The sequence below is a fragment of the Sceloporus occidentalis genome, unplaced genomic scaffold (genome assembly GCF_023333645.1).
Source record: "Sceloporus occidentalis isolate IW3139 unplaced genomic scaffold, rSceOcc1.0.p SCAF_85, whole genome shotgun sequence".
Classification (NCBI taxonomy): domain Eukaryota; kingdom Metazoa; phylum Chordata; class Lepidosauria; order Squamata; family Phrynosomatidae; genus Sceloporus; species Sceloporus occidentalis.
This window is the reverse complement of record NW_028317065.1, coordinates 3,555,744-3,576,687: the sequence shown is the minus strand read 5'-3', so window position 1 is coordinate 3,576,687 and position 20,944 is coordinate 3,555,744. Positions and strand designations below refer to the sequence as shown.

At 39.4% G+C, this 20,944-nt stretch overlaps 1 protein-coding gene across 1 annotated transcript; it reads left to right on the top strand.

Annotated features, from left to right (window-relative positions):
• The first annotated feature begins 687 nt into the window (after window positions 1-687).
• On the top strand, window positions 688-19,685 carry LOC149285078 (polycomb group RING finger protein 3-like). The gene is made up of 8 exons (XM_089495842.1): window positions 688-796; window positions 9,388-9,484; window positions 14,037-14,092; window positions 14,655-14,765; window positions 15,561-15,649; window positions 17,646-17,783; window positions 19,383-19,463; window positions 19,638-19,685. Exons 1-8 carry the CDS (start codon window positions 688-690, stop codon window positions 19,683-19,685), a joined length of 729 nt encoding a protein of 242 aa, XP_089351968.1.
• Window positions 19,686-20,944: the final 1,259 nt, after the last annotated feature.

Genomic DNA, 20,944 nt, shown 5'->3' with positions numbered 1-20,944 from the left:
GCTGCCTAGTGAGCATGCGCTGTAGGTTAATTGAGATAAAAAAAAAAGGGCAACCGGTTTGCCTGAACCCTCGCTGAGCCCGGCGCACGCTCCCCACTCCGGATAGTCAAGTAAGAGAAGGGGGCTGCAGATTTTTGAGCGGTGCTCACCGGTACCTTAATGGCGTACGGCTATACAGTATAGCTTGGTGCCTTCCCGTACCTCCCCGGCTGCTAGTAAATGCATTTAAAAGTCATTGTAATGCATACTTGTAAACAATAGGGCGCATTGGCTTCGACCAAATGTATTTAAATGAATTGTGTAACCGAATACCCCCCCCCCCCGTCCCTGACACTCATTCATTCATCCCCTCTGCCTGGAGTGATGGACACAAGTAACTTGTATGTGTGTTCTGTGCAATGACTGTCTCATAATCCCTTACAGCATCGCCAGCATACTGTATAAAACATTTCATCCCGTCAAAACAGGCTCAACACGTTTGCAAATTGACTTCATAACTACTATGGGTCTTCTATATAGATATATCTATGTATATAGATATATATATCTATATAGAGATATATATATATAGATATATACATATTATAGCTTAAATATATTGCAACAATGTATAGGTGCATATAAACATTTTGAGTGTTGTATATTTTTAAAACAATTTTTTTCCTATTATATTTCTAGACACCAAAGATGCTGACCAGAAAGATAAAGCTCTGGGACATCAATGCGCATATCACTTGTCGCCTGTGCAATGGATATCTCATCGATGCTACTACTGTAACAGAGTGCCTGCACACCTGTAAGTATGTCTGTGCAAAACTTATACATACATATATAAATATATATAATGGAGATCACTGTGGTTTGAGCAGGTGTTTTGTGTTACTGAAGTTTCTTGTCGGCACACTGTAAGGTTTGTTAGACACATGCATATTTAGGATGACACATAAAGTAGTAGTATTATTTTACAGTCGCAGATGATTTTTATGATGACCGTTCGTTTCGATTTTTTTTAAATGAAATCTGTAGCATACTTTTGGATGTTGAAATACAGTTTCCAAGGTGGTGGCCGTGTGGGACAAAAAAAAGTGACCACGTTGATATAAACGCAGATGAAAGAAAGGGTTAATCTAATGTGTGTGTGTGTGTGTGTTTGTCGTCCTTAAATAAGATGAATGAAATGCTGGAGAGCGTATTTATGGATGGACTAGGCTGCAGTGATGTTACAGATACTCCCAAGTGCTTACAGTCTCGTGGTTAAAGCAGTGAGATGGACACCATGTATGCAGAAATTCTGTAGGATTATCGGACATTGAAGAGATGGTTGTAGAACTTTTGTTTGTTCTGCAATTATCTGTACCCCTGCTTACGCTTTTGAAATGTGTTTTGTACTATGTTCAGGCAACTGCAAGCATAGACTGTAAATGTAGCATACACAAATACTTTTTGGCTTTTTCATTGCCTTACCTAATCGCAACATGGTACACAAGTTTTTTTGGAGGAAGAGCAGACATTGATGTTTGCGACAAAGAAATGACTACTTAAAGTGATCTTGTCACCATAGCAACTAATAAGTAGTTATCGCTGAATGGACCATTCCATCATTTGCTGTGTTGACAAGACCACAAACTAGAATAATTTTTATCACCCCCGTTTTCTTTCTCACTTCTAAAGCGATATAAAAAAAAAAATGCATTTGTCTGTATGGGGATATTAAGTGTTAATGTTGAGCACACTACTTCCATACTGCGTTGGGAGTTTGTTTTGGCAATGGCTGCTTTCTAAAATTATGCTTTATAGGTTTGCAATGCGTTGTACTGTGTAATGCGGTTGTTCTAATATTAACATAAATACTATTTTGTTAGGCATTGTTAACTTCTTCACGTCTTCATGACTTTTCATGCTGTAAAGAGCCAAGGTGGCCTTTAAAGAATATTGTGACTGCATGGAAAGTCGTGCACAAGTGGCGATCAGTACTCGCACTGCCATGTGCGGGTTTATGGTGCACAGGTCATGGTCACAGGCATCAATGGCATCCTTCCCCCAACGACTAGCTTTAAGTTCTTGAATATCACCTAAAAAGTTTTAAAAGTTATAAAAAGTCTACACACCCCTGTTAAAATGCCAGGTTCTTGTGATAAAGAATGAGACAAGGATGAATCATGTCAGAACTTTCCCCACCTTTAATGTGACCTGTAATGTGAACAATTAAAATGCAAAACTAACTGAAATATTTTTTGGGGGGCGGGGGGGGGGGGCTAAAAAATAAAAACTCACAATAACCTGGTTACATAAGTGTGCACACCCTCTTATAACTAGGGCTGTGGCTGTGTTCAGCATTAACCAATCACATTCAAACTCATGTTAAATAGAAGTCATTACACACCGTCCATCGTTTAAAGTGACTCTGATTAATCACAAAAAGTTCAGCTGTTCTAGTAGGATTTACCTGACATTTGCTTGGTTGCATCTCAGAGCAAAACCCATGGTCCACAGAGAGCTTCCAAAGCATCAGAGAGATCTCATTGTTGAAAGATATCAGTCAGGAGAAGGATACAAAAGAATTTCCAAATCATTAGATATACCATGGAACACAGTGAAGACAAGTGGAGAAAATGTGGCACAACAGAAACATTACCAAGAACTGGACGTCCCTCCAAAATTTATGAAAAGACGAGAAGGAAAGATCAGGGAGGCTTATAAGAGGCCTACTGCAACATTAAAGGAACAGCAGGATTTTCTGGCAAGTACTGGCTGTGTGCTACATATGATAACAATCTCCCGTATTCTTCATATAAGTGGGCTATGGGGTACGGTGGCAAGACGGAAGCCTTTTCTTTAAAAGAAAAACATTCAAGCCCGGCTGAAGTTTGCAAAAACAAACATCAAGTCCCCCAAAAGCACGTGGGAAAATGTGTTATGGTCTGATGAAACCAAGGTTGAACTTTGTGTCCATAATTCCAAAAGGTATGTTTGGTGCAAAAACTACTCTGCACATCACCCAAAGAACACCATACCCACAGTGAAGCATGGTGGTGGCAGCATCATGCTTTGGTACTGTTTTTCTTGAGCTGGTACCGGGGCCTTAGGGTGGAGGGCATTATGACCAGTTCCAAATACCAGGCAATTGTGGCATAAAACCTTCAGGCGTCCGTTAGGAAGATGAAGTTCACCTTTCAGCATGACAATGCCCCAAAGCACACATCCAAATCCACAAAAGCATGGCTTCACCAGAAGAAGATTAGCGTTTTGGAATGGCCCAGCCAGAGCCCAGACCTGAATCCACTTGAACATCTGTGGGGTGATCTGAAGAGGGCTGTGCACAGGAGATATCCTCGTAATCTGACAGATTTGGAGCACTTTCGCAAAGAAGAGTGGGCAAATATTGCCACGTCAAGATGTGCCACGCTAATTGGTTCCTACCCACAAAGACTGATTGCTGTAATAAAATGAAAAGGTGCTTCAGCAAAGTAATAGTTTAAGGGTGTGCACACGTATGCAACAGGGTTATTGTAAGGGGCATTGTATTGTAAATTATTTTTTTGGGTTTTTTTCCCCCTCAAAGATTTCAATTTGTTTTGCAATTGTTCACATTATAGGTCACATTAAAGGTGGAAAAAGTTCTGACATGATTTACGTTTCTTTCATTCTTTAACATCACAAGAACCTGGCATTTTAACAGGGGTGTGTAGACTTTTTATATCCACTGTATGTATGTATGTATATATGTGTGTTTGTGTGTGTGTATATGTATGTATATATACATACATACATACATACATACATACATACCGTATTTGCTCGATAATAAGATGACCCCCCCCCAAATTTGAATATTCATTTAGGAAAAAAAAGCCTTAATATAAGACTACCCTATAGGAAAAAGTTTTACTAGTAAATATTCATGCTAACAGTTGTAGAGAGGCACAAGTCATGGGAAAAGTGAACAGGGTAGTTAGAGTATTTTGACGTTAAGAGCAGATATAAATGGGTGGTGTGGTTTTGTTTTATATATTTAAATACCGCTTACAGCCCAACTATAACAAAATCAGTTACCTGAGGTAGAAGTTGCAGGTACTTTCCTCCTCTCGAGTCTGATTCAGTGAATTCAGTGCATGTGCACAGGGGTCCAAATAGGCCCTTTCTTGCGGTGTTCGCTGAATCATTGCTGGAGCAACTCTGGTTCATTCGCTTATCATTTCCTGTCTTGACTACTGCAACACTCTTCTGGTTGGCATTCTCGACTCTCTCCTCTGCAGTCTGTCCTAAATGCTGCTGCTAGGCTTATCTCTTCTTCTGCTTCCCCACTCTGTGAAATCCTCCACTGACTCCCAATTACCTTTAGAATTAAATTTAAAATACTGGTAGAAACATATAAGGCCCTCCATAACACTGCTCCTCCATACAGTTCTGCCCTCATAAGCAAATACTCTCCTACTCGATCCTTACGTTCTTCCCATGGGCTAAGGCTCTCCTCCTCACTTATCACCTCTTCCTTTTCCCGTCTACAAGATTTCACTCGGGCTGCCCCATATCTCTGGAATCTACTCCCACGGAACCTTCAGCATTCACCCTCCCTCCCGACATTCAAGAAACATCTAAAAACCCACTTTTCACAGAAGCCGCACCATCATAGCTACTAGAACTTCCTTCTCACTGATACAACCACCACGCTACCTCTCACCCTTTCTCTGTGCCTTATGTTTGTCACCCCATTCCCTCAAGATTGTAAGCTTGTATCTGTTTACCGTAGTCTGTCAATTCTCGTCTTGTCATACCCCTTGAATATATGTATTGTATTAAGCGCTGCGTAAATTGTTTGCGCTATATAAATAAAAGATAATGATAATAATAGATGGTCAATTGTTCCCATTTTACAAAGGACACGCCAACCTTCATATGACGGCTGAGCGGTCCTTTTAAATAATAATTTTGTTCCTTAGCTTGGAGGTGATGTGTTTTGGCACACGCACATAACACCCTTTATTTATTTAATTGGTAGCACTTTGCTTCAACTGATTGGTTGCTTTAAGCTGGAGTTCCAAATGCAGCCACGGCAGGTCTCCTTAAGGAAATGAATGTAATTTTTTTTTTAACAGGTTGAATATTACATGTTTTTATAAAAAAATAGTGCTTTAGAAAAAGTAGTGCTTTTCTAGAAAAAAAAAAGAAAGAAAGAAAATGGACAGTTTTTGTTCACAGCCAGTGTTAGGTGGTTCTGAAAAGCAGAAAACCTAGGCTATTTCTAAAGTGTGCCACTTTTCATGCAGCTATTTACCCCTGAACCTTTTTATAAAAAAAAAAAATGTGCCAAAAAAATGAAACTGCATTTTTCACACATCCTTTGCAGTTTGGCTTAGGGTGTCTTCTACAGGTTTAGTGCATCTGCTAAAATAATTGTATTAATAAATATGTTCAGCAACATCCTCTGACTACAGTAATACACAACATGCATAGTTTTTTGTGTTTTTGAAGGAGAATAAATATCCAAAGTGCTACCCTATGGCCATAGGAGGGTTTTTTTTCCTAATGTGGTTTATAGGTCTGGTATGTTTGATTTTTTTAATTATTTTATGTTGTGTTGTTCAGAGTGCGGTAAAAGAGAACTAGAGGCCTCTGTGACCCCCAGGGATCCCTTTTGTCATTAATGGGAACCCCTGAAGATGTAATGATTAGACAATTCACTTACTAATTTGCAATAGAGAAACCACCTTACCACACTTCTTCTCACCACCTGCCTCTTCTAATCACCCGTTGATCATCTACTGGACGTCATCAGAGACGTCAACATCCCAGGTCAACAAGGGGTTACGTGAGACCTCATTGTCAGTGCACTGTGTTTTACATGCTTTATGGCGCATAAAAAGGTTTTACTTTTTCTTAGTGAAAGAGTGCATGCGACAAGGAACTACATCACAAGTGACAAATGCACTTTGGCAGCTATATTTCCCTTTAATATTTATGATTTAACTGTGTGTGTGATATATATACACATACACACACACACACACACCTCTCCCCTGTCTGTTTAGGATACCACGGACTGTTTGTGACTTAAACCTAACCTACAAAAGCCTGTTACCATTTTTTTTTATATGGCATCTTTGCCGTAGACGAGGTGATCGTATCTAACATAGTACATTGGGATAGGTTAACATAACATAATATACAGTATAAAGTTACCTGATGCTTACGCCTTTTTCATAAGAAGTTTGGCTAAATAACACAGTGTGGTGTTGCGGCGGTACTTTGAGGAATTGCATGAAATTATACTTATATTCCGCTCCAGCTTCGTATTCCTTATGATTCGGATTTACAAGGTAGCTGACCTATTTACAAGGTAGTTGAGATGTTCATTTAGATGATTGTCTTGTGTTTCTAATATTACTAGATCTTCGAAACGTTATTCTCCAAAGTTTTTGTAACAAGCCAGCTCCTTTAACGTTGTTAATTCAATAAGTCGTATTTTCACAGCCCTTTAAATCCCTTTCTTTTTTAAAAAAAAACCAAAAAACTATTTTTTAAACTAAGCGACCAAATTTACTAGACTACTGAAAGAATTACAGACTGTTAAATTTCATTTTAAGCGTTTTTATTACCACATCAAAGATTGTTCTATTTTGTCTCAGAAACCGCAGAATGGAAATATCATTGGGACTCTAATGGAGTGTCAAAGTGCGTGACAGCTCTTGTTCATTAACTGTTAATGCCTTGTTAATTGGGACTTGTTAATGATCCACTTTGACATGGATAAGGATGTACAACCGAGGGTAAAAAGTAAAACAAATATTAATGTCTAGTTTACTAGCAATGATGAAAGTGGGGTTTGTCTGGCTTGTTTATTTTTGAGAGTTCTTTAAGAATCGAAATGGTTAGAATGACTGTGAAAGTGAAATGCAAAAATAATGTGTTTATGATTGTCCTGGAGGAATAATTACACTAATTGATATTGCTATATTAGCACCAGAGCCAAGATAGACTTCAGGCGTGTGTTGCCTTTTTAAGGGGTTAGCGTATTCAATGAATAAGTGGCAGCCATTTAATCATTCACACTCTGAGATGTTTACTGTAATGACTGACGGTCATCTTGAGATCTTGAATGCTTACATGACACTGCTTTTTGTTGAAGGGATATTTTGACCCCCAACAGAACCTCTAAAGAAGGAATCTAATCAGACTTGCCCGTCTTTGGCACGGTGCTGATTCTTACAGCGAGTGGCGAAGGTACTGGGAGAACACGCATGCGCAGAACACCAAGAAACAGACAGAAGTAAACTAAAGAAGCAGTGTGTTCCGAGTTTGCCTTGGTATGGTGAAGAGGGATTTGTGTGAGTGGCATTCAAATAGGTCTGCTTTATAAGATAGTAGATCCTATGGTGAGGGGACCAGTTTGCAAACCCAACAGGGAATTCTGCTATTAAACGACGGTAAATAGGGGCCTTGATGTTGCGGTTTACATGTTACTCTGTTGCTCACATACCCACCAGTGTTGTAACCCTCTACTAGTTTGCACCATGCTAATTTGTGTTTGATGGATCCCAGCAGAAGTGATAAATTGCTTTACAATCTTCGTTCCTGTCACGACCTGCTGCTTTCTTCTACTGTTGTTACCTCTTCCCACTCCCGTATTCAGGATTTCACCCGTGCCGCTCCCCTCCTGTGGAATCCCCTTCCCCGTTCAGTCAGACTTTCTGCCTCGTACACAACTTTCAAAACCTCTCTGAAAACCCACTTGTTCAGGGAAGCGTACAGCATTGCTTCCCAGTACTCCCAACCATCATCCTAATTACAGCCATCGGAACAATCAACAGCTTCAACACATCAGAAGCAGATCAACTCATCCTCACACAAGCAGTCCTCTCCTATTGTCTCACTCCCCTCAACCACCGGCTAGATTGTAAGCTCGCAAGAGCAGGGCCCTCTTCTCCTTTGCACCAGTTTGTTATTGTATGTGTTATTGTGTTTGTTTATAAATTGTTCTAATGAATGTAACAGCGCTGCGGAATCGGCCGGCGCTTTATAAATAAATGTAATGTAATGTTTACAAACTGGCCCTTTTTTGTTATAAGAAACCTCTTATAATATTGACAAAGCATACTCCATTTCTGAAGCCAGCAAATAATTCCTTATGCCTACCTTTCTATTGCCCCCAGGGCTATTGGAACAAATCATTTCTGCGGGGCATTATGTTGGTGTCTCGGCTGCTGGCATCTTCTTATTTTGTTTAATTCTGTTCCCCTAGCTGCTAGTCTTGATTTCTCTCTTTGTCACAGCATATCTGATTAGCATCTTGACACCAGCTGGCCCGGCTACTGTAATACATGACTCGCAGCACATTGCCTTAGGAGTGCCACCTCTCTCTGCCTGTGCGAATAACCTCTTTCTGGAAATGTCACTCCTTGAGCACTAGGCTATGACCATCATGCATTTGCACTTTCTTGTCGTTATATCTTGTTATATCAAATTCTAGGATGTAATACTTTCCTTTGTTTTGTTTTTGTAACTTCCCTGGATTCTACTTTGTTGAACAACGACTGTCTTCTTTTGGTTTGGTCCTTGGTGTTTCGATCTGTGCCCATTGTATTTAGTGACCATTTTGTTATGTTTGCTGCAACATAGTGTTTTGTTTTTTTCCTCGAAAGGGACAATCATACTATTTTGTTCATGTAAAACAAACTTCTGCATGACCAATTTGTAGTTCTGTCCCTCGACAAGTACAGATGTAGTTGTGGTACCATAATCAAACAGGTCCTTAGCTGCACTTAATGGTGTCCTTTAGGGCATAGGCACATAAACTTTGCTAGTTAATACAGAAATCTGGTCTCTCTGTATGTTCCTTAATATAGTTTTCAAATGTTTAGGTTGAATTCACTAGGATGTTAATTCAAAAACAGTTTGACTTTGATCCTGGAGTTTTTTTTTAATTCTTTTATATTCCATAAAGGGTGCCCAAGTGATAAGACTTCAGCGACCATTCAAAAAAAATAAATTGTATTTTAGTGTAATACATGACCGATGTATTTAGTTCAATTAATGCCTTATACTAGATATTTTTGCTATGAAGTTGGAAGTGTGAATTATTATTTTTCAGCTAGGTGGCAGTGCTTCATAAGAAGAAAAATAAGGGGAAATTCTTCCTAAAAACATTTGTAAACAGGGGAAATAAACACAGATGGTGGCTAGGAAAGACGCAGCTTTAATTGGAATAGTTTGTTAATTAGTCTTTTTAGTGAAGAAGAAGAAGAAAAAACCCCGCTGAAAATGTATCCCTAATTATCTGGAATACTACATATGCTATTAGCATTATGATTTTTTTTATGGTTGCCTAATGTTTGTACTGTTCTTTGGAAAATGAAAACATCTGAGTAAAAAATGTCCTTCTCTTTCCAGTTTGTAGAAGTTGCTTGGTGAAATATTTAGAAGAAAATAACACATGCCCCACATGTAGAATTGTCATCCACCAGAGCCATCCGCTACAGTATATAGGGTAAGTAAGAGCTGGGACTGGATGGATCCAGTCATCTTTTCGTTGACTTGGAGAAAAATGGATTCTACCGCCTTTCACATAGGTCATAAAATAGATGAAATGCATTCTGTTTACTGCTTTAGAACCGAGACGTCAGTAATTACTGTGCCTGAGTGATTAGTATATTAATTCAGTATTGGCACATCTGATTCCGCACCCATTTTTAGTAGCCACTCATTTTGTCCCTTTCCTTTTTTCTTTTATCTCTAATTGTCTAATAATCGGTCCCAATTCATCATTGCATAATTTACTTAGAAGTACTTTCCTATCGTTATAACGCTATAATCACCTTGACTGTAAAGTGAGTCTCGTCTAGATTGGAGGTCGCTACATCCAAAGTTGTGATGTCCTATTTACAAAGATAGTCGACATTTGTTTTCCCAGCTCTTGATAAATTGCTGTGTGTGAGTAACCAGAATCTTTTTAGTTATTACTTCGCTGCTTTGCCTTGGGTAGTTACGTACATGTATTACTGGTTAAATGTTATCATAGTTACAAATGAGTGGGAGGCAAAACATTCATCTAAATGACCAAAAGAGGGCACTGATGCACTATATACGGATTTGTTGCATCAGACTGTTGTCATTATCCTTACCTAAACAATGTTTATTTTGGGCAGACTGCAATCTTGACTTGGGTATTGCAAGTTCAAGCTATTGCTAAAAGCCATCATGTGAATGTATTGCTAGTGTTTGTTGTACAGTAGTTTAGCCTCAACAACGTGCATGCCAAATACGTTTAAAGGAACAGAAGCCTGTTGTAGTAGTTGTGTAGCATATTAATTGCTAACAGCCTGCCCTAAGGCTTCATCAGTTTGTAAAATATCCTAGTGCTGACCTAAGCATTCTTACTAAAGTGAAATCTCTAGCAATGCATTATGTTAAAAGAGACTTCCTTTTGCGAAGGTGTAAAAATGGAGCAGTTGCGATGAGCATTCCATTGGTTGCTATGGTTATTGTTATAGAGAGTGAATTGGTACGTTGATTCATTTGAATATGCTTTTATAAAACACTTTCTATTAATGAATAATTTATGTTCGGTATGAGAGTGATTTTTCCTCAGTACATTAGATCACAGCAGATTTATCATCGTACATATTACTGTTCAGTACACTAATCAAAATGTTATTAAAATGAGCAATATGTAAGTGCAAAATCCAACCTAATGTGTATTGCATGGGAATGCTGATCTAATGATCTGCATGATTATTCCTCTATTATAAGTTGCTGATTGTTCTTAATTGGCTCGGCCAGCCTTTGTAAAGCTAGGGGAGGAGAAGGGAGAGACGAGAAGACGGGAAATTGGTTGGAGAATGCCCACACAGGTTGCTGCTGATCTTAAGTTTCCATGATGTGAACTTACACACTACGTACCGTGTTTCCCACACCTTAATTTTGGGGCCCAGAATTAGAAAAAAAATGTACTACATAACGTTATTGAACTCAAGTTTTATTCATCATAAAATTCATACCCTCTAGATTGTAAGCTTGCGAGCAGGGCTCTCTCCACCAAATGTATCGGTTTGTCTTAGTCTGTCAATTCTTGTCTTGTCATATCCCTTGAATTTATGTATTGTATTAAGCGCTGCGTAAACTGTTGGCGCTATATAAATAAAAGATAATAATAATAATAATAATAATACACATCACTCTCATCCATTAACTGCCCCTAAATTAACCCTAAAGACCCCATTAACCGTAACTGCCCCTAAATTAACCGTGAAGACCCCATTAACCATAACTGCCCCTACATTAACCCTAAACACCCCATTAACCATACCTGCCCCCACGTCCCCTAACTTTCAGCAGCCCAAATATACATTTTATACTTACTGTTAGATGAGTTGCTGAGCAGTGTGGACGCTATAAGGAAAGGGTGGGGCCAATCAGAGTGAGTGCAGGGAGGGACTGGGGCGCAGAAAGGGGCGGGGCCAATCATCAGTGTGACTGCAGGGAGGTACTGGGAAGTAGTAACTGCACACTACAACCACTTTATAAGACGCATCCAGTTTTTAGACCCCACATTTTTAGAAAAAAGTTCCATCTTATACATGGGGATATACGGTATTTCCAAAACCGTTATAGAGATTGGAAAACGAAAAATGCAAACTATAGGCATTCAATTATAATTTCCCTTAAGCTATGTGAGCAGTACGCTTTATGATCATGCAACAGAGAGAGATATAGTACTATCCATGTTTTTTATATTACGCAGTGGAGTTACATAAAAAGTCATGACATTACTAGAACTCTCTCTGGAAGCCTTAAATGCAGCTGTCGGATATAACATTATCTGATGTCTTGTGTAGTATTATTACATTATGTGACAGAAGCTGTCAAGACACCAAAATGGCAGAAGCTTTCCCTTACATCTGGTTAATAACCTCAAATGCAGTCTTCCAGCATTCCCTGTTTTAATCTAGTGCTGCGTTCTCATATTGTTTGTCAGAACGTATCAAACACATGCTGTACAGCATTCCTAATTATTTCCCTTTAAGAGTCCCTTGCCAGTTGAAGTGGAAGTCTTTTCTGAATCGGTATATAGTAATATCCGTCCTTTTGTCATTTCATTGTTGTTGCAAATATTATTTTTGTGGGAATTACTACTAATTTCTATGTGCTAGGGTTGACAATGAGTTCACTTGAAATATTTTAGAATTGTGCGATTCAGTTTTTCAAGTTAAGGAATCATTTTATTTACTGAATCCACTGTTTATGGTTACCGTATTTCCCCAAGTATAGGGGGCTCCCTTGTATAAGACGCACCCCCATTTTTGGGAGCCAAAATTTAAAAAAAAATATAACAAATATATTGTACTGGCTGCCTGGGCATGATATGAGTTTGATTGATGTTGGCTGCTAGCAACTGTTAGCAATGGCACTCCTATCATGCTCAGGCAGCCAGTACATGCACATCACTTTCAGCCTCCCTGTGCCCCCTACACATGGATCCATACTAACATACATACATACATACATACATACATACACACATACACACATACAATTTATTTCCCAACCTTACCTGAACTGCAGATCTTCTGCTGCCGCTCACCGACTTCCGTGGGGGCCGCTGTTTCCCCTCTGCCTTGCTCGACGCAGCTGTACAGGAACTGAGCGGAGTCATGTGATGCGATGTGCATTCACGTGACTCCACCGGGTTCCTGTGCAGCTGCGGCGGATGAAGGTAAGCAGCAGTTTAAAAAAATAAATAAAAAAAAATAAAAAAAAAATTAAAACAAAAAATCTACCGCCACTGTATAAGACGCACCCAATTTTTTCTAAAAAAGGTGCGTCTTATACATGGGGAAATACGGTATATGGATACGATTTAATTCATCACTTTCGCAGGTGCAATCATGGAGGAAATTCATTTGCTTGACATACTTAAATTACAAAAATCAGCCTGTTCTGTAACGCCTTCAAATGTGCTCTTATATTGAGAAAACTGCAGCTTACGCAAATTATATGTAGCCTGGCTCACGGCTGAGAGGTTTCTTGGAACGTGTCAACACACTGCTTTTACCGTGCATTATGCAAGCCCATCTCACCTTCACGCAGGAGAGATACTCTGTTGTATTGACTCTCCATGCATTTCGTTTTTATGTTGGCAAGATCTTTTATCTCACTACAACCCATTGTTAGTAAATTATTCATGATTTCCTGAACATATAATAGATTTACTTCTCACATGAGTCCTTTGGTGGATGGAGACTGCTCAGAGGATGAACATGATGAGAAACTGTTACTCAGTTCTTTGGCTCCCATAAGGCCAAGTCTGGTTAGTGGTAAAGTGGAGTAACCTTTTAATAAAACACACAAGGTGTATAATGTCAGTAAGCTTCATATGGTCATTGCACTTGACAAATATGACTAAAGGTATAAAGTGAGATCCCAGTAGTGTTAAATCTACTGATTCCGTCTGCCAAGCCATGTTAGCATGTGTTTAAGGCAGGTCTCAGACATCTTGCGCGTTAAGTTGCTTTCCTATTAAGATTAAATTGAATGTTTTCTCGTACGGCCAACAAAGTCCATTCAGGAACTGAAATCCCAAATTTCACGTTAAAGTTAAAGAGACCGTATAATGTCCCAGGCAGCCTCACCAGTGAAAACATGCAAATTAAAGTCCTTTAATGTGTTATATGGCTGATCTCTATGCATTGTGTAAAATTAAATCTCTTACCTTAGGGACAAACTACAGCTACAGTGCTGCAGTTCCCCTCCTCGGTTCAGTCAAATACATCTCCTGCATAGAAAATAGCAGGGCTTTGGGGAAAGAATCTCCCCATGCCTTTGGAAGGTGACACCGTCATTATTTACCAAGACCTCTCAGCAGTCAAGTGCATACGATGGCTGGAATGTCTATTTAAGCAAGGTATAAACATCAGGAAGATTTTATATTGGGATTTTAGAGATCGGATTTCGCCTAATCGAAATGCCACACAGAGCTTAGAAATACTTTTAGCTATATTCTTGAATAGATTTATTTTGTGTATTTTTTTTTCCCCTTGCAGTCATGACCGAACAATGCAAGATATTGTTTACAAACTTGTGCCGGGTCTCCAAGAAGGTAGGCCCATTTTTATAATATAAATAGTAAATCACCTATGATTATAATTACCTGCTGTGCATTCCTGCTTGTTCAAAATCAAAAATGTTTGGCATGGTTTGTCAAAAGCACTTTGTTTTTGCCTTAAATAACCTAAATCGCTGCCTTAAATGTTTTGAAACACCTTAAAAATCATAGATCTTGTGATTAAATGTGTTTCAAGTACAGTAATTCCAATAAGAGGAAATCTTTAACAATAATGGCTCCTCTGTAAAGTGATTGGCGCGCATTTTAATGTAAGGTTAATATGCCTGTTACGTACACTTGGCTAGAAAACATCCAAAAAAAAATTTCTAACGTTCCTCAGTAAACCTTTTTATGTGGGTAAGATCTTTTTACCTGGCAAAAAGGAGTCTGGACGTTTTAAAGCTAAATGATTTGCTTGATGATGAGCCGATGGCAAATAGCCCTAAAACACAATCTTTTATCTTCTTCCCTGATACAATATCCATTAATTAAGATATTTCCATAACAATAACAAAATGTGTCCTTAGTGTATAGATTCCCACTTTTTTTTTTACAGAGGAAATTCGCAAACAGCGAGAGTTTTATCACAAACTTGGCTTGGAAGTTCCAGGAGATATCAAAGCTGAAACCTGTACGGCAAAGCAGCATGTGGAAACCATCCGCAATGGTAAGAAATACCCCAAGTCTTTGGGTCAGGAGAAGTCCCGCATACCACAATTACTGCAAGAACAAGGCAAGGCAGCTGACCATACTCATACTATCACATACGCTATCTGCTTCATATGTGCAATTACAGACAAAGTACCACTGTCCCCTATAGGCCCAAGGAAGCCCCACAAGATACATACACCTTGCATAAACCATTGTTCTCAAACTCAAGTTACCCTTACTTAATAACATTTTGTTTTTTGAAAAAGATAATTGGCATTCATAAACATCCTACACACAGAGCCTATGGAGGCTATCCTGGTGTTTGTTTGCCACGCACACGTACATTTAAATGAGAACTGTCACATCTGATGAAAACATAACCTAAAAGTTCTCTAACTTTTGAAGTTATTAGTATTTAAGTTTTCCTGCTCTGACATCAGCCAATGAAATAGCTGGGGCAATAAATGTTAATTGATCTAATCATAGTTCCTCAGTGAGGGTTGCTTTGGAATCATATCAGCCCATGTAGAAAGATGGAATATATGCTCCTTGTACATTATTTTAGTTATGCGTTGTATGCTTGAAATTGTTTTTGACTGTGCCGTTTTTCTGTAAAGCAATTATAAATATATTGAGGCGAGTAGCAGTGTAAACATGTAATGCAGCAGCAAGGTGGCAGCTTCCCGATGTCGGGCAAGAGAAAATCAACTTCTTTTTAAATGTATTGGTTTAGTTACCTCAGTTATTAAGACTGAAATACTGATTTAATTCAAGAAATCATAATTTGTTGGCTATATTTACATGCTACCAGGAGAAACAAAAACAGAAGAAAACACAGCTAAGGATACAACAGAAGAAAAACAGGAGGAAGATCACGACTACCACAGAAGCGATGAACAGGTACAAAAGCAGTTTTTCTCAAGTAGTTGCGTGGGTTAGACAAGAGATATGACATAGACAAAACCTTTAGGCATTCATTTAAGGTTCTAATTGATATACAAAAGAATAAAGGTAATTTTTCAAAACATTAAATGCAATACAAACCTTTTCCTCCTGGCTGGTAACATGTAACTTAAGCCGGTAGTCCACATTTGTACTCGGAAACAAAACCTTTCTTGTATCAAATAATACAGCTGACTTAGGTCAGCAACTTTTTTTATTTTTAATTAGGGCTGAAACAACGAATCGATAAAATCGATAATAATCGATAACGGAAATCGTTGTCGACGATTTCCGTTATCGATTAATCGAGTGATCGATTCGTTGTTGGAGCACTCGGCTCCTTTTACTTACCTCCGCGAGCGTTCCCCGCTTCCGCTGCACTCTCCGCCTTCTTTTAGTTGCGTGTGGCTCCGTTCGCACAGAGCGGTTCGCGGGGGTGGGGGTGGGGTTTCAGGGGATGCAGGGCAGAGTGGGGGTGGGGGGGCAGGCCAGGGTAGGAGACTGAGTGCAGGGCAGGGTGTGAGTGTGGGGGCAGGGCAGGAGACTGGGTGCAGGGCAGAGTTGGAGAGTGGGTGCAGGGTGTGAGTGTGGGTGCAGGGCAGAGTGGGGGCAGGGCAGAATGTGGGGGCAGGGCTGGGTGCAGGGCAGAGTTGGAGACTGGGTGCAGGGGCACAGTGCAAAGTGCTGGGTGCAAAGTGCCAGGGCTGGGTGCAAAGTGCCAGGGCTGGGTGCAAAGTGCCAGGGTGCAAAGTTCTGGGTGCAAAGTGCCAGTGCTGGGTGCAAAGTGCCAGGGCTGGGTGCAAAGTGCCAGGGTGCAAAGTTCTGGGTGCAAAGTGCCAGGGCTGGGGCAAAGTGCCGGGTGCAAAGTGCCGGGTGCAAAGTGCTGGGTGCAAAGTGCCAGGGCTGGGTGCAAAGTGCTGGGTGCAAAGTGCTGGGTGCAAAGTGCGAGGGCTGGGGCAAAGTGCTGGGTGCAAAGTGCCAGGGCTGGGTGCAAAGTGCCGGGTGCAAAGTGCTGGGTGCAAAGTGCCAGGGGTGGGGCAAAGTGCTGGGTGCAAAGTGCCAGGGCTGGGTGCAAAGTGCTGGGTGCAAAGTGCTGGGTGCAAAGTGCCAGGGCTGGGGCAAAGTTTCTTGAACAGTAATAGTCCACCTCTTTTCAGAATGTTTGGGGTTATTTTGTTTCATAAATATTGTGTTTGGGTTTTTGTACTTTGAACATATTGTTTTTTTATTACATCATAACAAAATAAAAGAATGTTAATGTAAATTTTAAGTTGTTTTTTAACATCCAGTTCATTAAATTTTAAATAAACAAAAAATTTGCATATTGTTTTTTTTAGCCGATTAATCGATTAATTGAAAAAATAATCGGCCAACTAATCGATTATTAAAATAATCGTTAGTTGCAGCCCTATTTTTAATAAACTTTTATAAATATAGTTGTTTTTCTTCCATGCCGTTGTCTCCATTATTCCTCACCCCAAAATATTTAATATAGACACAAAACAAACTAAATAACAGCCATTAGAATGGAAAACCTGGGCGCGTTTCTAATGAGCTAGACGGAGACACAATACAGGTTGACATTTTTGTGACCCATGCATTTGTTCATGTTCGTATGCTTTCATTTCTCTGGCAGCTTTCTATATATAGCTGGTGCTTTGAGGAAAGTACAGATTTTTTTTACTAGAAACATGAGTTTTGACACAAATTAAGGTTGCATCTTTTGGCCATTCTTTTGTTAATAACAGGCCAAGTATGATACGATCTGCTAGGCTTCTGAGGCTTGTAAATTGACATCTACATCATCTTTTTATTGGTAAAGCTGATTCCTCTGGTGAACAATGGGTTAAAGTCAAGGTGTTTTTTCGCAGTAGACTCTTTTCTCAGGGTTAATTTTTCCACAATCCTAAAGTGAAAATTATTGAGTGATGTGTCTTCTTCCTGTCCCTTAAAGGTGAGCATATGCTTAGAATGCAACAGCAGCAAATTGCGTGGACTTAAGCGAAAATGGATACGATGCTCGGCACAAGCGACAGTGTTACATCTCAAGAAGTTCATAGCCAAAAAACTTAACCTATCATCCTTCAATGAGGTGAGAGCCCCCCCCCCCAATTTGAATCAACTGTGCCCAATCCCGGTCCTCAAGGGCAGCAAAAAGGATTGCCGTATTGGCTCGATTATAGGCCGCACCCGATTATAGGCCGCAGCCTAAAAGTTAGAAGCTTTTTAAAGGAAAATTTTGATTCTTAGTGTAATAGATACTCTGCCCCCCCAAGATGTGCCCCCCAGACTTACCAATGCAGACTCCCGGGTGTCTTGGGGGGCCGTCGGGGGACATCTACACAATACGCGTATACAACTTCCGGTGCCGGCACTTCCACCGTAGGAAGTGCCGGCAAGGGGGATTGTTAAAGCGCATCGTGCAGACGTTCAGCGGCTGCGGCGATACAAGCGTAAACAACCTCCGCTGCCGGCACGTCTGCACAATGTGCTTTAACAATCTCCCTTGCCGGCACTCCCCCGTGGAAATTGCTGGCAGGGGAGGCTGTCTCAGCACATCGGAGAGTAGGATACAGGTCCCCTGCGGTGCTGCGGTCGCTCACTGGATATTTTTTCTTTTTCGGACCATTCTCTAAACCCTAGACATGGCTGTGCGTGAAAATCCCAGTAGATCAGCAGTTTCTGAAATACTCAGACCAGCCCGTCTGGCACCAACAACCATGCCACGTTCAAAGACACTTAATTCCCCATTTTGATGCTTGGTTTGAGCTTCATCAAGTTGCCTTGACCACGTCTACATGCCTAAATGCATTGAGTTGTTGCCATGTGATTGGCTGATTAGCTATTTGTGTTAATAAGCAATTGAACATGTGTACCTAATAAAGTGGCCAGTGTGTGTGTGTGTGTGTGTGTATATAATATATATATATATATATAATTACACCTTTCCCAGTGTAATATGGGTAGAGATCCGTTTGAGGATAATGTGAGGATCTTACATTATGGTGACATCACTGGGCACCTTATAATGTTTCTTTTTTTCTCTCATGTATTTTTCTTCACTATTTGTCTTATGTGCCTTTTTGTTTGACAAATGAAGTGCATTTACATTAGGACTAAAATTACATTTTGATGGCATTACTGCTTTTTTTTTTTGTTATGATGTTAACATGACCTTTTCTGTCACAGCAAAAAATAGAACCCAGTGAGAGGCAAAGACGTAGTAAAACAGAAAATCTCACATAGCATAGACAGTTATAATATCTGGTATATAGGTATATCGTGTGCAAGGAGATGTGTTTGGCTGAGCATATCTCCTGCTAGGAACATTGTTGGGGTGCAGTCAAAGGGGTGAATGCATATTGTAGGATTCTACTCCATGTTAATTGAAAGTGATCCCACACCTCTGTGCATTAAAGTGTACAATAGCTACAGTGCAATCCCAAACATTTGCAGAATTCATTGCTATTTTTGTTGTCTTCTTTGCTTTTTTTTTTTTTTTTTTTTTTAAAGTAATGTACAGAGTATTCTTTTCTTCAAATAACTGATGATCCTTGCAAAATGTAAAGCCATTTTATTACATTTGACATTTACCTCAGCATTTAATACCATTTTGCCTCTTTGGAAGTGTAAATAATCTTAATCTTTTGTGTAGTATACAATGTCTTTTTATTTTTCTTTTTTTTTTTAGCTGGACATTTTATGCAATGAAGAAATACTTGGCAAGGACCATACACTCAAGTTTGTTGTTGTCACACGGTGGAGATTTAAGGTATCTGTATTGCTTTGCTTGTATGTTACATTTAAACTCACCCCGAAGCAAAGTGGGGTGGCTTTATGGATTTTGTTAGTGCGCCTTTTATTGCTTAACCACTCAGCACCAAAATTCCTCATCATTGTTCCCTTAGTAGCCTCTCTTTTTCAGTTGTACATTTCTTCCTTTCAGAAAGCACCACTCCTTCTGCATTACAGACCGAAAATGGACTTGCTGTAAAAAGAAGTTCCTTGTCCAATTTGGGCAGAGATTTTGCAGAGACTATCATGGGCACCTCCACAGTGCACCACGTTTCTCACCACATGTGACCAGAACCAGCGGATTCAAGCCAGAAGATTGTAGCTGTCTCACAGATGACCCTCTTCGCTTCAGAAATGTTTTACTTATGGATCACTGTTGCCAGAATTCTGGACAGGAAAATATTTATACCTTTTGTACAAAAAAAATAGTTTTTCACAGCTCAAGACACTACCAGCATGACGTTTACAAATACTGAAAACACTTTTCATAACTCATACCTTTGCTGCAAATTACATCCAAATTGGTTTTGAGATGTACTAACGGTCATATATATGTATAAATATATATAAATATATATATATATATAAAGAATTAAGATAGACACCAAATCACCTTAGGCTGCTTTTTAATTGTGAAACCTTTAATAATTGTTCACAATTAAAAAACAATTTTAGATTAATTTTGTATTTAATTATACAATGCAAGTGAATACTATATTCCTGGCTCTCAACCAAGCAGACTTTTGTGCTGAATTACAATATAGAAAACCTGTTGTTGTTGTTCCTGGCATTACTAGGCCATAATATTATTTCTGGAGAAAAAATGTATCTTGTAAAAACATGGAAACCTCTTGGACAGTTCATACTACGCAACATTGGGATGGTTTTAATCATGATTTGTTGTGCACTTTCTGACCCTGTGCTGCAATATTACTCCCTTAACGTTGCACCAAGGCCACCAAGTGGAATACTGGTTACTGTAAATCTTAGCAAGTCTATCTCTTCATTGATTTCATAATGGCACACAATTTGGATGTCACTGTTTTGAACCTATGTTTTCGTTTGCTAGGCTCTGATATTAGTGAACCTGTTCACTTCAGGACGCAGGTTGAGATCTTGGTGCTAAGGTTATCTCATCACGTTTCTTTTTTGTTTGTTTTTTGTTTCCTTTGGCAGGTTGTATTTATGCAACAGTAAGCAAGGTAGAGTAAACCATTTATCACAGTTTTGTTGATGAATAAAACTTAAGAAAAAGAGAATAACACTGGGACCTGGAATAATTGATCTTAAGTCTTTTCGGAGTAGTAATATAGTTCAAATGGATCATAAATAGTGCAGAGTTGAAAATTACTTTTAAAATGAATGTGTATTCCTAAAACAATCTACACAGTTGCAACTTTTCTTTGGGATCACTTGAATTTGCTATGGTGCTACGTTAATACTTTGAAGTGCTGGAGG